The sequence below is a fragment of the Dufourea novaeangliae genome, unplaced genomic scaffold (assembly GCF_001272555.1).
Source record: "Dufourea novaeangliae isolate 0120121106 unplaced genomic scaffold, ASM127255v1 scaffold110, whole genome shotgun sequence".
NCBI lineage: Eukaryota > Metazoa > Arthropoda > Insecta > Hymenoptera > Halictidae > Dufourea > Dufourea novaeangliae.
In genome coordinates, this window is record NW_015373985.1 from 270596 (window position 1) to 287732 (window position 17137).

At 36.4% G+C, this 17137-nt stretch overlaps 3 protein-coding genes across 3 annotated transcripts; 2 read left to right on the forward strand and 1 right to left on the reverse strand.

Annotated features, from left to right (window-relative positions):
• The first annotated feature begins 4312 nt into the window (after positions 1–4312).
• Positions 4313–12424, forward strand: LOC107187314 (dynein regulatory complex protein 1). The gene is made up of 11 exons (XM_015575386.1): positions 4313–4455; positions 5787–5895; positions 6476–6826; positions 7633–8030; positions 8093–8309; positions 9855–9981; positions 10061–10275; positions 10353–10501; positions 10591–10820; positions 10937–11325; positions 12335–12424. The coding sequence occupies exons 1-11, from the start codon at positions 4313–4315 to the stop codon at positions 12422–12424; spliced, it is 2418 nt and encodes an 805-aa protein (XP_015430872.1).
• A 700-nt stretch (positions 12425–13124) lies between these two features.
• Positions 13125–14230, reverse strand: LOC107187320 (zinc finger protein 346-like). Its single transcript, XM_015575393.1, has 4 exons — positions 14212–14230; positions 13770–13966; positions 13467–13605; positions 13125–13394 (listed from the first exon to the last, which is right to left on the reverse strand). The coding sequence occupies exons 2-4, from the start codon at positions 13956–13958 to the stop codon at positions 13183–13185; spliced, it is 540 nt and encodes a 179-aa protein (XP_015430879.1). The 5' UTR covers positions 13959–13966; positions 14212–14230; the 3' UTR covers positions 13125–13182.
• Positions 14231–15723: 1493 nt separating this feature from the next.
• LOC107187319 (zinc finger protein 32-like) lies at positions 15724–17129 on the forward strand. The gene is given in 2 exon segments (XM_015575392.1): positions 15724–15981; positions 15984–17129. Coding segments are annotated over 2 exon segments (1029 nt in total). The 5' UTR covers positions 15724–15845; the 3' UTR covers positions 16877–17129.
• Positions 17130–17137: the final 8 nt, after the last annotated feature.

Consider the following 17137-nt stretch of genomic DNA (forward strand, 5'->3'; position numbering starts at 1 on the left):
GGAACCGTTACGTGTATTCCACGAACGAAGGAAGGAGTTTTCCTCCCACTTCGTTCACACTCTCAATTTAATCACTGACAACAAACAGATTATCACTAGTCACTAGCCGGAAGGTAGTGACCCCAGGCAGGACGAGTGCTGTCGTCAGGGCAGCGCCGTGGTACGATCGGCCGATAGAAGAGGATGGCGACGGAGCTCTCGCGATAAAATTTTTGCGTCGCGACGCACGCCGACGACGACAACGAAGAAGAGAAGGAGGAGGAACCTCGATAGCGGACACCACTGATGACAACGGCTGTAAAGATCAGAACCGTCGCCGAACACCACATCGTACACCACTGAATCGCGTATGAAGAGAGGCGGCTAAATCACACGTCACACCAAGCACACCGAGCACAACGCGCGGGCAATACATCCCAACGCATATTTGGCGAGCATAACCACACTCACGTCGATATACGGGGAATTCGATGCCTCGTTCACCTCGATACACCGACAAGAGAGGCTACCGTGCGCCCTCGAAACTCCCGCGGAAACCCCACTGAAAAAAAAAACAATCGATCTACGGACGATAGAACCGTCGCTTTTTTTTCTCCTCCTTTCTTCCTGTTAAATTTTGCAACGTATAACCTTTCCGCGGCACGACACTACTCTTTATATTCCTCTTTCTTTACATTTACGTACTCACTCGGTGGTAGTTGCTTCTTTTCTCACAATCACTCAATTATTTCACATCGCTCTCGGGTAGCCTCGTTTTTAACGGTAATCGCAAACGTCGAATACATATTTCGATGAAAAAGCGAGTCGCGTGGCGGCTTCTATACCTCTTTATCGCGATCGAGTGTGACTCGGTACTTGTCACGTAACGTGCATTAATCGAATTGATTAATGGGTATATTGGCGACTCGATCGCTACGATGCACGCTTGTATATGTTGTACGTCTTAACGCACTCGCTTCGTTCACTCGGGCCATGTAACGCGGATGGAGCTGACTTCGCTCCTCCTCACTGCACTACACTACTCGGAGTGACGTCACCGTGGCGGGAGCGTAGTACGGCTCGCTGGCTAGCATCGCTGTCCGACGCGGTGGTGGGGCAGACCGCGTAGGGGAACGAAACGAGTCTACCTCGAGAAGCGACAGCGGCGGCTCGCAATCGCGATCGTCGCCCGCCAGCCGGTGAAGTGTGTCTCGGGGGTGGGGGAAACTTTTCGTGCGTCCCCGGAGGGGCGAGAGTGGAGGGACTCGTTCGAATCGAAGCAAGGACAGGTAGGGAGAACTCGGAGACTCCGGGAGAGAAGGGATAACGGGTCGAACGAGCTAACCCGAACCCCCGAGCCGCACTCGTCCCTTTCGAGCCGGTTCTATCTCTCTCACCGCTGCCTCTCCTCCACGGTTCTCCCATCCACTACCCTCCCCTCTACACCTTAACGTCCTCTTCCTCGTACCTCGTGCGGCCGTCGCTGTCTCCTCTCGTGCGCCATCTTCGTTGCACGCTCGTTCCCTCTCTTTCTATCCTGCTCTATCCAGGGCCGGTTTAGCGGCAGCCAATTACCCGGGGCATCGGTACTTTTACCCAAGAATAAAGATGGAAAATCGGATTATTACGGAAAATACAAGTACTTTTTAACTCTGTGACGTGCTCTCTAATCAAGGAAGTAACGATCAAACAAACGAGTCGCGGCTTGAACCAGCCGCGTTACGAGCTAACGAAAGATTCACGGGCCGATCGCTTTGTGTGTAAATACTGTTGATCGGAATACATGTTACAGAATGAAATATTTTAGTTTTATATTGCTTTATATTATAATATTTTTTCCCTCGAAATAAGAATAGAGTGTATGTATATACATATTCCATGACCACACGTTATTTTTTCCATTTACAGACTAATGTTATTTGAATCACTGACTTATGGCAAATTTCTTATGATTATCTGTAGGTTTGAATGTAGAAGTATGGAAAAGAGATATGTCGAATTCTAAAAAATATGTATAACTCTTGAAAGTAGAACATTAGTAGAGCATTAGTAGAGCATTAGTATCCAAGTAATTTCTAAATATTTTCAGGAATTGTATTTGTACAATATCTTATACAATATACAGTTTTATCTATTCAACCGACTTACATATATTTTCAAAATGACCTGAAAACAGTTCACATTTATTAAAATATGCGGATAATAACTTTTCGAGTCAGATGGGGTGACAGAACGCATTCAGTCGGCCCTGACCTTACTCCATCTTGTTTCCGCTAAAACGCGTCAAAGTCGTGGACTCATGGCGTCGATGCAGTGCCTGCGACTTCCCAAGACCTACTGTTCGTTTATCCTTACGCGGCGTACGTTTTCATGGTTCACAACGGTCTGCACATTCGGAATTAACTCTATTGACGACGATATTCAATGTTCGTTTGTCAGTTAGAGCACGTCATCGAGGTTAGAGAAAGCAATTTTTGTCGCCGCTGAATCGTTTCACATACGAAAACTGAGGCGATTTCATGACTGTTTCTCACTAACAAGGAAAGACAGACCCTGAACGAGATCTTTTTGAATGTAATTTGGTGCAAACTCTACAGGATAATCTACCCAAACAAATTCTAAGATATTAATTGTTAACAGTCATCCATTACAAAAAATTGTTTGAGATATTAAAATTTTTACATCATGGTACTTTTTTTGCTTTTTTTATATTGTAGGCCTTGGTAAAATAAATAAGAAAGTTGGTTTGTTGTTCTACAATCATTAGTTTGTGAGAATATTTCGAACGAGATGCATCTATTGCGTGTTCTGTGATTGTGGTTTAGAAGGTGCCTTGAAACGATCGGTCGATCCAAATTACATTCTAAATATTAATGATTACATAAGTGTATAATTAATTATACATTTCGCGATATTGTTTCGTTTTTTTAATGCATTGTTCTTCTGCTACGTATTACATATTATTAAATAAATATATTAACAGTGCTTAAAATCCTTCCATGTTCAAAATGCCCTTAATAATTCATTACCCTTTATGCATATACAACTTTGACTGTCTAAATCGTAATTGAATGAAAAAGCTCAGACAAACAGTATTTAATCCAATGTCAGTTGCAAAAATTATTCACATATTAGATATAGACAATACTTTCACTAAAAACGAAGGAAATAGAATAAAATTGTCGATTTTCATTAAGCAGATTTTTTAGAATAAAAATAAATATCCTCGTTTCTTTATGAAATACAAATTGAGAATGTTAAATTCTGATTGGGTTTTCAACAACTCTTGTTGTCATTTCTTTTGTATAATTATTAAACATATTTTTACAATTTACGATATAACTGATACATTTCTTTGCAATTTTTACAATCTAGGATTTGTATTGTATTTCATTGTATTATATTACATTTATAAATAGATTAGAATACTTGCTCTTTTGTTAATATTTCCGTGAATGGTAGCTTACTATTCTATTTTATTTCCTACTTAACCTATAGAATGTAGAAACAACAAGAGCTACATTGTCTACAGTCTACATCATCGTTTATTATAAAATGTGTACATTCGTATATTATATATACGTATACACCAATTGTAATAATAAGAATATAGGAACAAAAATTACTAGAACTACTAATGTCTATATGTATAGAATATACTATTTACTACGTTGCATTACGACGTATAATATACGTTTACGTTCGTTCTCATTGGAAACTAGATGTAGTATATCAATTAAAAACTTCATACCAACGTCTTCAATGTACCAAATTATTTCTTTTTATGACCAATTACGAAATTAACAAAATAAGGTAATATAGTCTAGGGAAATTATTGACAATATTACATTATTTTAAGACAAAAATTTCTGGAACTTTGTTTTTCCACTTTTGATTATTTCTCAATTCCAAGCATGTGATTTGGAACTTTCAACATTTTCCAAAATGTTATTAATTATAGTATGCAGTGTTAAAAAATACTGTTCTATTCTGTAGGTGTGTTGAAGCAGCTTCTAACTCAATGAGCACAAGGCACAAAGCATTTAGTAACACTCAGTGCCATCTATTGGACCTAAATACTAATCTTTTGTCGGGTACCATCAGTAAGTAAAAACAACAATTTTTATTCTACCACCTCGTTTGTATTTTATCGAACAAACAAAGTTAGTTATTTCAAATACCTGAATTGTTACCCCTCATTATCAGTTTCTACGTACCAACGTCGTATAACCTTTTTATAGCGTTTTCATGTAACCCTGATGTATGCTTCCAATTAAATAATTAGGATCACAATTTTTTTTTATTTCACTCGGGTAATTATTGTGAATTGAAAATGTTGATTGCCTCTGCAATTTTTGAGAAATATTCGGAACCCATGGACGAGGCAGATGGACCGTCTATTTTGTCGATGGATCCAAACGAACGAAAGTTGGCTCGCAAAATTCGTATTGATCGGCGAGTTTCGGCAAAGTCAAAGTAAGTATCAAGTATGTAGAATTCTTATCGGTATATTTGTGAATTAAACGTTATCACTTATAGCGATCTCTTGTAATAGAAAGAAACTTACGTAGGGTGGATGCACCAGTGAATGAACATTATACAGGGTGTCTCAGCTAATTTGATCACCACGAATACTACGTTATGAAAATTTTGAGGCGTGGAACTTAAATGGCATCAAAGGGCATATCTTACAAGGTACGTGCTCTTTACGTGGGTGGAGGCATTTCAGAGATTTCAAGGTCACGTTGATTTTTTTTAACGGAATGATCGATCGATTGAGTAACCAATTCTGAGTAAAAATGTGTTAACCTTCATACGTCCTAAACCTAATAGTTAACAAGATATTTACAAAATAATCACTGCATCAGTTCGAGCACTTATAGCTTCCAGATAGTAACTACGTATTAAAAATTATTTTATAAATATCTCGTGAACTAGTAGGTTAATTTGATACTTTATTGATCTATGATATAAAAAATACGTCATTCTGTTTAAAAAAATCAAGGTGACCTTGAAATATCTGAAATGTCTCCACCCACAAAAAGAGCACGTACCTTATAAGATGTCCTTGATACCATTAAAGTTCCACGCCTAAAAAATTTCATAAAATGTACTGTTAAGTCATTATTCGAGATGATCGAGTTAGTTGAGACACCCTGTATATAAAAACTAATAAATTAAGGTATTAAAATAAGCAAATAATTAAATATTGATTTTTTTCAATTCTTTGTTTTATATACAAACAATTTGCGCGCCATTGCTTAGAAATGTTCTTTTACTGGTTATTGTTCATTCACTGGTGAAATTTCTATTCTTTCTTTTTAACTCAATTAATTACATTATTTTAATTTTTCAGAAAAAATGTATACGTTATAAAAGGTATAGCTATTAAAAAATCTAATTTCATGTGCTGAATATCTATCAATATTATTATCATTTATAATTGGATTTTAATAGTTACAAAATCTGAAACTCTCAAGTGTTCATTCATTTTTATATGTATATAAAGTAATTCGTGCATTTGATCACATATACTTTCAAAGTAACAATCAAATCTAAAAATTTGTAGGCATTTACTATTTATATATCCTCGCTGTCTTTACTTTTATCACCCTTCTCTGATAAACTCTTCTTAATTTCCAAATAAAAGTGAACAAAACGTAATTTAGTCAAATAAATGTGATGGTTTGCTGTGAACAAATTTATGAGTCACTGTGTATATTTACCCGTTGTTGGTGCCTGGAGAGTTTCGTTTTCTTTTTAAATAACATACAGGTTTCGAACATTGTAAATACAATTATTTTTAGGCAAGTGAGAACCGAAAATGTAGTAAGCGTGGAATTAACACCAATTGAAAAACAAATATTGGACGGTATAAGCGCTTTAGACAAATTATGTTCCGAGGGAAACGAAGTGGTATGTATATTTTGAAATTTTCAATTAATTTTGAGTAGATGACTATTATTGTAGTAATTGTTTTCGATAAATCAGTAAATATTAATAAGAAATTCCAATTGTACAATTACTTAAAACAAAATCTCGAAAATATAGTCTTTTCGAAAATTGGTAAACCAAGCTAGAACTTTCTTAAATATCGTACTTTAACGGAAATGGTAGTCCAGTATGGTAATATTTTGTAGAAGAAATCTTGTTTCTAAAGTGACAAAATAAAAATTATTATTATACGATCGTATTCGTTACCATTACTCATATGTATGCAACAATCATAATTATATTTTACGACAAAAAAACCGAACGCATTTTATGCGTATCATGATTGTATATCATAATGCATGACGTAATATTTAGAGAACCAAAAAACTTCAATAAAAAGAGTTAAAAACAGTTTCCAAAACAAACCGCGATGGCCAATACGTTCAAAATAAAATTGTAACGCCTCTTTCGGAAAAAAACTCTTCTATTGTTAATTGCATTAAGTTATGTCACTTTTATTGTAAATACCATTTGGAACAGCAATGGGTTTGTGTATCCGCAGGTTACCGGCGTAAGAATAGCGAACGACGCGAGGGAACTGGAGCGACGAAAAGAGGTGCAAGAGACGAGGAAACGATTATTGGCGATGCTCGAGGAAGAAGACGTAAAATGTATGGAGAAGTACCGTGAGATTAGTGCAAAGTGGCCGGATATTCTTGCCTGCAAAGACCCACTAGATATTCACGACGAATTGGAGGCTCAAAATTCCAAGTGCCTTGAAATCCTCGAGGAGAAAAACGCTGTAATCGCGGAATTGAAACAGGAGCTCGAAAACGCTGATATAATGTACACCGAAGAAGTGAAGAAACAGAGCGAAGACATCGACTTGCTTGTCGAGAGAATGGAAGCTCAAGTTAGTTTCCTCATAACTAGACTGCAGATTTTCTGAATTCAAAATAAAAAACTTCGTGGGTACTCAAGAATGTTTTTATTTTATTTTGAACGCAATGAAGTTCTCCATGGAAGTTTCTATTTTATTCACATACTTCTTATAGACGTCTGTGATTTTGTTCTGATTTTCGTGGATTAATCTATGAAAATGTCAGAATGTATAGAGGTCAATAGGGTACTCACAAATAATCCTGTTTTATTGTTCGTTTTTTAAATGAAATATGTAGGATCATTAATAACTGTATGGTTTTTGATGTTATAGTCATAACATCAACATCATCATTAACATTTATCTATTCTCAATACAAATTCTGTACATGGACGTTGTTCAGACGTTTTCGGACGTCATAAGACGTCTATAAGACATCCTGTTTGTAACGTAACACGTTCAGAAGACGTTTATAGGACATTACCGAAGTCTGCGATGACATGCATGTCGGTAACAGACGTCTTTAGGACTTCCATAAGACGTCTTGTGTTATCTGGGTACAATATACAACGACGAAAACGAATAACTTTAAGGAACAGTGTTTTCCTAAATTTCCTCGATAATTGGTGCTCCCTTTATTGAAACTATTATGTTATTTATTAATGTAATGATAGATCAAATACGACAGTTTGATACACGCGTAAAACTTTCGATTCTCCTCAATTTTTTATTATTTTCGATACTTTCATCTGTTACACCGATAACCGAAAATTTGTAATCGTTTATATAAACATCTGTACAAGCTTTATACAAATATCAATAACAAATATTTCGCGTAGGTGCGCACAATGGCGAAAGCTTACCGCCAGGAACTGATGCTCATCGAGAATGTTATCGAGTCGGAGCGCAAAATGCTTTTGGCCACGTCCACGGAAAAGTGGGAAGCATTGTTTAAGAAGTACCGGGAGGACACTATCGAGGCGAGAGAAAAGAAGAAAGAAATAATGCGGGAGTACGAGGAGGACATGAAGAAAGCGATGACACAGCATCAGGAGGAATTCAGGCGGCTCAAGATCAGCTTTGAATTGGAGATACAGAATCTCCAGCAGGAGGTGCAGAACATCAAAGCTTTGTGCTTAATGAATGTGGAGAAATTGGATTATAATTACGCCGTGCTGAAACGTCGCGAAGAAGAGAACACAATCGTGAAGAATCAGCAGAAGAGAAAAATAAATAAGTTGGTACCGAAACGTTGAAGTTTCTTGAATCAAATTACAAGTAGTTCATTAATTATTTCAGGCTTCAGGACGTGATTAATGGTTTAAAAAAGACTTACACGGACTTAGAGGAGTCTACAAGATTGGAAATTCAGAAGCTTACCAGTGAGATTTTAAAATCGCAGAAGGCTCTAGTGGACTTGGAAAAAAAGTCGACTACTCTTGCCAATATCAATGACAAGAAATATATGCAGATTTGGGATCTGAATATTAAAACTGCGAACGAATTAGTAGATAAGGTAGAGCATTGCATTATTAACAGTAATACACAAAAGGATTAAATTAAAAAAACATATTTTCGATGTTTGCTTAACAAAAATTGTATGGAATGTTTGAAAAGACTGCCAAATCTGAACAAAGTGGTAGGTGTTTTGTTTTCTTTAAGAACATATTATACAGGGTATTTCACGTAACTTGATCACCTTAAACATATCGCAATTATTTTGTATGATAGAAAAAATATCAGGGGAGAAAAATATTCTGTTCGAAGGCGCCAATACGGTGATGGGCCGAATTTTTTTCTCAAGGTCATTTTTTCGAGATTTCAAGGTCATCGAATTTTTTTTAATGGGACTACATATTTTCACTACAATACCCTTATAGCATATAAAAAAACAAATCCAACGAGGTGCAGTATGTTGACCTTCACGTGACCTTTAGCGAAAAAATCATGAAATGTTTGTCAGTAAGCTCAGTACGCGTTCGAGGACGGTAAATGAAGGAATTTCAATTTCATTGGAACAGTCTTTAGTTAAATGTTTATTTTAGAAGGTGTTCAAAATGTGCACCATGAATCTGGATACATTTTTGGAGGCGGTAAATAAATTCTTGCTGTACATTTTTAACTTGCTCTGCAGTAATTGATCTACATTCATGTAGAACCCTTTGTCGCATGTTTTCTGCCGATGAAAGGAAAATACGAATGTCTGTTTACAAGCACCAGGGACAATTACACGGTACACTGTTCCAATGAAATTGAAATTCCTTCATTTACCGTTCCCGAACGCGTACTGAGCTTACTGACAAACATTTCATGATTTTTTCGCTAAAGGTCACGTGAAGGTCAACATATTGCACCTCGTTGGATTTGTTTTTTTATATGCTATAAGGGTATTGTAGTGAAAATATGTAGTCCCGTTAAAAAAAATTCGATGACCTTGAAATCTCGAAAAAAAAAAAAATGCCCTGAAAAAAAAAATTCGGCCCATCACCGTATTGGCGCCTTCGAACAGAATATTTTTCTTCCCTGATATTTTTTCTATCATACAAAATAAGCGATATATATTTAAGGTGGTCAAGTTACATGAAATATCCTGTATATAGAATTGTCTACAAGTAATAAAACCTAGATAGCACACAGACGGCTTAAATGTGCCTCAGACCTAAAATAGCCGTAAAATGGGTGTCATTAAGGCGCCGTGTGCTATTTGGGAATACTTATTCATACAATTGTTTTGTAGTTATTCATTTTTCAGTGGCATTCTTATTTTCAGACTTTTCACTCACTGTTTCGTCTATTGAAAAGAGGTCATAGACAGTTACACAAATTAAGTCCGATTTAACATTTTTACATTCATACGAAAGAAACTTAATTTTTCTTCAACAACCCAGATAGCACACAGACGGCTTAAGAGAGCTTAATGACGGCTTAAAGTCTCCTCAGACTTAAAATAGCCGTAAAATAGATGTCTTCAAGACGTAACGTGCTATCTGGGAAGTTAGATAAAAATAAATTTTATTAATAAAATAGTGTTTGATACTTTGTATTTGCCATTTTGTCTTAGATTTTGTCAGCCGATAAAATCATTCACGAACAACTGTTGGGAATCGAATGGGAGCCACCAAAGATGGAATTATTAAAAAAGGAAGATTTAACGTCATATTGCGGTGCGATGTGCACCCTAAAAAAGGGTAAAATTGTCATATAAGCTAACATTCTCAAATAAATTATCATAATTATGAAGAATTAATTTTTCTTTGGTATATAAAGAGAAAGAAGAAGCGAAAAAGAGGAGAATGATTTCTAAAACATACGATGCAGCAACGACGTTAAATGAACTTAATTTAGAACGACGTTTATTGAATCACATTGTTACATTGATTACTAGTCAGTGTGATTATCTTATTGAAGATACTTTGAAAGACTTACTGTCAAAATATACAGAAGAAGATAATCTATTGATCCGATTGGATAAAATATTCCAAGTAATTTTCGAGAATTGCGTAACGAAAACGTGAAATTATTTTGGGTTAAAATATAAAGATGTTTTTCGAATTTTCAGGCGTTAAAGATTACATCCGAAGAAGAATTTCAATTTTTATTGAACTTCTTTTTACCGTACGCGCATTGCCCCATATGCACGGTAAAAATTGTCAGTACACCGAATGTTTGTGGACGATCGGAAGGAGCTACGGAGCCTTCTTCATCCGAGTAAATGAAGAAATTCAAATTTATATAGTGCATCGAACTGAGATCTACGTATTTCATTTAAAGATTGTTCTTTGCTTTTAACACCGCAGAGTCACTTTGCCCTCCACCTGTGGAAATATAGAAATGGATCCAGTGGAAGCTAATTTAGTTTCAGCTGTGCAAGATGTGCTTGTTTGCAAGAAGTGCCATGATGACGATGAAGAAGCAGAAGAAATGGCCTTAGACAGTACACTGGAATCTTCGTCGGACGAGACATCGTCTGCAGAAGAAAAGATTGTGTCGACTTGTGTTGCTGAAGGCATTGTTGAAGTTACCAATGGTGCGAAATAGAATAACATAAATAAATTAACAAACGTGCGAAAAGAAATGAATTTATGCTCAAATCTTTTTATTAAACATGAATTCATTTCCATTCATTTTTCTCTGTTCTTGCAGAGGATGGTGAACCAAAACGACAATTGATGTGCGATGAGGGTCACTTGTTGGCAATTGAAACAGAATTTGTGATGAACGCCTTGAAAGAATTCACAGAGAGATATAAGTTTGTCAAGAAACAGGAGCAAGCGGTACCCATCATTGACAGAGTAACGAAAGTGAAAAACACAGTCTCACGAAATATAACTGACGAGGATATAACTGAATTCTGGCAAAGATACAGAAATGTCTTTTCACCAGAAAAAGAAAGACTCTGGGATAACCTGTTGGTTGGTCTTAAAAAATACCATGCGGTATTAAAGGAGAGGCACCAGTTGAATACCGAAATAAAATTTTTCCAAAAACAGAATGCAGAACTCAGTCGTTTATTAAAAAGTCATTCAACAGAGGTAATGTTACATAATACTAGTAAAATAATCGATTAAATTGAAAGTATCATTTGTATTATTTGTATTTGTATCATCTGTTTTTCAGTCCGAAACTGTGCAGCTAACGGAAAGAGACACAAAACTTATCCAACATATATTGCAGGATTCATGAAATTATGGAATACTAATTATTGCTCGCAATATTATATATTTAACGCGTCATTTTTTAATAGACGTAATATACATTCGTACAGTGTATCAGTACCTTCTTGCGCTATTTCATCTAGTAATAAGGACATTACAAATAATTTGAACACATTTTATTTTATAACATGTAACGCATATTTTATGTAGTCAGCTCTTAAAACCTTCCATCGATCATTAAATCATATTTATATCAATTTGTGTTTCTAACACGTATTCACAATACATAATAAAGAAATAGTGCAGAGAAGGAAGTACAAAATTCAATGCACTGCAAACCATGAATGTTCACGAAGAGAATTATAAACGACATAGGATGTTGTACTTGTATAGTACATATTTAGACTTTAAATACTAAATTGATATTAAAAGTAACAAAATTCACGAACCGTTTCACTGTTTTCTTCAAAGAATAAATCGTACACATCTACAGAATTCATATATGTATTAAAATAGATGTATCGATCTTAATATATATATTTTTTTGCTTATGGCTGATTTGTAAAACCTCCCGGTACAAAATTATTTGACAATGACTGTACAAGATTTTTGGGATTTGCACCAGGCTTAGGTTTTTTCCAATATGGAAAGAACCTTTTCTTTTTTTGAATTTTTGTTTGTTTTATCTTACTAGTATGCTTCTTCGATGTTATATGCTGTAATGTAATACAAATTGGATTATCAGTTAAGATGTATACGACTTAGATATATAAACCGATATAACATACCACATTATACTGTGCTGGAGAGTTGAAAATCTTGTTGCACATGTTGCACGAAAGCGACACACTTTTCGGTGGAGAGTTCTCTTGGGCATTCATGGGAGTCGATGGCATTGGACTTCCAACTTCTTCGTCACTCCACCCACCTAAGCATCAATGTGCGATCAACACTATCTATGTATCACAACCGCTGATGCGGTCAAATGTGATAATAAATCAGCTTGAACACTACATTCATGCTATGGGAAAAGCAACCATTAATGAAAATAGTTTTAACAAAAGAGATTGTTGAAAGATTTTACGTGTATACGTAAACATGAACAAGCAATTCTTTGCCTTTTTACCACAAACATTTAAGACTGTACTGTAGACGTACTAAATATATAAGAATTTGTATAAAAAATATATTTCATTTTATGGTTTTTTGAAGAATAATAGAAACTTAAGCAACACAAACTCACATATAATAAATTTATATGACACAAAAATAAAGATATAATTAAGACAATAACTCTATGCACTGAAAAGTGTGATCTGCTTTAATGAGTTAGTGTTACTTATGTTAGTATTGCACATTCATTAAACAATTAGTAAATTAGAAATACTTGTATAAAGAGAAAGGTAAGCAAGAAGATGACAAAGGACATATGCACATGAAAGTTTTGCATCTACAGGATTGCAACAAAATGCAGACAATATTCAATTGTTTTGTGAAAAACACAAACTTTATTAATCATGGCACGTAACTAAATAACTCGTGATCGAGTTGCATTCAAACACAATATGTTCATAAATAAATAAATAATAAATATACACTTTCAGTGTCTAACAAAAATATATAATAAATAATAATAAATAATGATAAATAATAAAAAAATACCAAATAATAAATAATACATAATAAACAATTTCTCAATTACAGGTATTCAAGAAGCGAATAGCTAGCATTGTATTAATTTAAAGAAAAGAAATGGCAGGTAAAAGTGAGTAGCAGTATTAAGCATGCAAATGTAAACAATATTAAGCAGTAGATTAACACAGCCACACTTCTTTCTATTATCTTATCCATACACATTGTGCGACTCCATCTAAACCTATACGATAATGATTTTCGTACCATATAGTGTTTATTACCTCTCATTGCTTTCTTTTTATGCCGGCTGCCTACAAAACAAAATAGCTTTTTAATCCATAATAAACATGAAAATGTAAAACAGATCCTGCTTGATAAAATACCATTCAAATGTGTTTGAAGTTGTTGAATAGAGTTTAGACAGACATTGCACACATTACATTTTAATCCATTCGTTTCCTCATCCTTTGTAAACGCCACTTTAGTTTCTTCAAGGGACGCCATTATATTTTTGGATCTAATCTGTAAACAGAGTAGATGTCAATATTTCAGCTTATAACAATTCTTTTGTTTCCTGTTGGATTCAAGAGTGAACATTTCTTTTGATTTGCTTATGTGTGTTTCAAATTTTTATTTCCCTATTCAATTGTTCTTTATGTCTTATTAATTACTTCATTTTTACAAACCTGTTTAGCGTGTCTAGCACCTTGTAAATGTGTATCTAATACTGTTTGACTTGTAAATGATAGATCACAATCATCACAGCGAACAAAAGGTTTTTTTGTGGGTAAATTACCCATTATATTATCCACCACTGCTTTGGTTACAGGATCATCTAGACTTGGATTCATAACATCTTCTGATGATACAGCCATTACTAAAACTAACAATTTGACACATAATTTATCTACACATTACTAACACAATAAATAAATTTTATGTAAACTTTATTTTATAACAGCACCAAAGTTCAAAGACAAACTGACACATTAGATTGTTTTAATAATTAATTAGCTATACTGTTTCTAAATTATGTTTATAGATTAAATATAATTTCCATCTAATAAGAAAGAGTTTAACAAACTTCAGTATTTTACCCATAATTTCAAAATACTATTTCAACTATACCTTGTTACAATGTCGAATACGATACAGCTGAGAACAAATCTAACGATGTTTAGCTCGCGTAGTAACCTTCTTTTCTTTTCAATGAATCTTAAATGGTTAGCGGGCAACTGTGTTTGTAAATGGAACTAACTTTTCTCCTCGGTACGTCAGACTCACAAGTTTTTGAGTTGGTCGCCTGTTTTTTTTAGGAATATTATTTCGAAGGGTTACAATTTAATATTATTTACGTTTGATAGGCGGATGGGATTTGGGAATTTCTAGCGTGTTATCATCCAAGATGCCGTCAGTAATTAAATCACGAATGGAAGTATTACGCACAATTTGAGTGTGATTTTATTTGATTTACGAATTACACTTATGAATTAAGATAAATGAAGCAGTGATGAAACTGTAAGGAAAATACATCAGAATGGTACGGAAAATTAATAAATATTTTATATTTAAATATATTGCATAAACATCGATGACTTGTTTGTAAAATTTTCGTTACGAGTAAGGTTTATTAGAATTTAATTTATCATCTTTAAATGCAGAGTCAGTGTCATTAAGTATACAAAAATATCGAATTATTTAATTTTGAGAGATAATTGAGACGAGATAGCACGAGAATAAGTCAAAGAAGTAAAAGTTTTGCATACGTATACAATGATTAATAAATACCTATTGAGTCAATGGGAAAAATAATTTCTATTGCAAGACAGTAGAAATTATATCGGCATTAAGAAAGTTTGTCCATTAAATATGCATGAAATCAAACAGGTGAATGAAGCTTTGCGAGGGATCGATCCAATCAGCGGTTTTCGAAGCGCGATGTCGGTGTAGTAGAGCATAATATTCGTGGCTTAAGAAGGGCAGCCAATTAGAAAAGTTCGTGAATATCGTCGGTCGGTACTTGGGTGCGTGTGTTTGTGCTAGTGCATATAGGTGACGGTCGCGAAATATAGTCGCAGCCATCTTATATTTTATGTCGGAGAAAAACAATTTGGTCGTACAAATGTTTCGCGATTGTCCGTGAAGCCGCTCGAGAACGGGAGGCGTGCGCTCGATGAGGCGTGACGTTTTTCGACCCTAGCCCAGACTACTACATTAGCAAAGGTTCGTAGAACGATGCTTTTCTCCTCGGTTGCAGCAAAACCGACCCCCACTTGCGAACTGCTTACGAAGAAATCCGGTTTCGCAGTCAAAATATTCCGCCGTTTCTCCCGTCAGTTTTTAAAAATAGAGTCACCCGTGTTGCTCGCTGCTGGGCTACGTTCTGTTGACGACGGCATCGTGTCGTCTTCGAGCGCTTCGCGCAAAAGTTATGCAATCAGCTGATCGTCCAGTTACCTTCTGTCACTTGTCAAAGATAAATGTCAAAACGTTTGATCTAACCTGACGCGCGTACGTTCGAACGATCGGGGATGTATGACGATACCGGGATTACGAGGTTGTCTACAATTGTTGCAACTTTTTGTGCCGGAACGACATTTCTAAATTACGATTTATAGATGTTCCCTGTGATGCAGGTGGATTGGTACGCAGGATATGAGCAGCTTGTCAAGCGCAACCTGACTCTGCTCCCTGATCAAGAAGCAGTGCAGCAGCAGGAGCCACAATCGCAAGAGCTGGCTCAGCCGCAGCAGACTGACATAATGACGTCCATGTTCGAGCAACAGATTAAAAGCGAGCCCATGGGCTTTTATTCTGTTGCTTCGAGCCGTTCGGATGGTTCAAATTCTATGGTGAACCTTTCGGATGACAGAGAGGACCTCTCTCAGCAGGATAGCCATCTACGATACAATTGACTCAACAAGGTCAACAACAAACTCAACAAAGTCAACAACAACCGCAGCAAGCCCAACAGCAGCAAAGTCAAAGCGTGCAACAAGAAACACCGAGTCGTCAGTCGACAGGTCAGCAAACTGTTAAAGAGGGTTCACGATCAAGACCACAACCGTGTAAAGTATGCGGCAAGGTGCTATCTTCTGCTTCATCGTATTATGTACATATGAAACTCCACTCGGGCAACAAACCATATCATTGTACAGTGTGCGAAGCAAGTTTCTGTCGTAAGCCATACTTGGAAGTGCACATGAGGACGCACACAGGGGAACGACCTTTCCAGTGCGAGCTGTGTTTGAAAAGGTTCACTCAGAAGAGCAGTCTTAATACTCACAAGAGGGTGCACACAGGTGAAAGACCGTACGCCTGCGACATATGTCAAAAACGTTTCGCAGTGAAGAGCTATGTGACCGCACACCGTTGGAGCCACGTCGCCGAGAAGCCGTTGGTGTGCGACAGATGTTCTCTAACGTTCACGTCCAAGAGTCAATTCGCAATTCACATCCGTACCCATACCGCGAGCACCACGTACGAGTGTAACATTTGCGGGCGTACGTTTGTACGCGACAGTTATCTTATACGGCATCAAAATAGAGTACATCGTGATATGAATCAAAGCAATACGAATCACAATCCACCGACACCGCAGAGCACCGGTGGCGGTACACCGGGGACAGGCTTCGAGAGCCCGGTTTGTGATTTACGCTACAGCGAGGGACCCTCTTCGTTGGACGGTTTAGCGGGTTCGAAGGGAGGCATCGCAGCAGAGATCGCAAGTTTAGCGAAACAGAACAATCTTCAACTTCCTCTACCGCTGCTACATCCGCAGACAACCAACTAGTGTTTAGACAGCAGTATGTCCGAGTCCCTACCGCAACACCAGTCACCGCAGCAAGTAGTATGTCCCACCACGGCGTCTTCGCCATTCATACTTAATTCACCCGAGTCTCACGAGCACACATCATCGCAGAGTGTCTACCAAACGACAGGCTCATCCAGCTCGTTGGATAGCCTCGGCTCCCAACTCTACCCGCAAATATCATCATCCCCTGTAAATTCATCGGAGTCGCATCATCATTCGCATCAACCGAATCGCGGCATT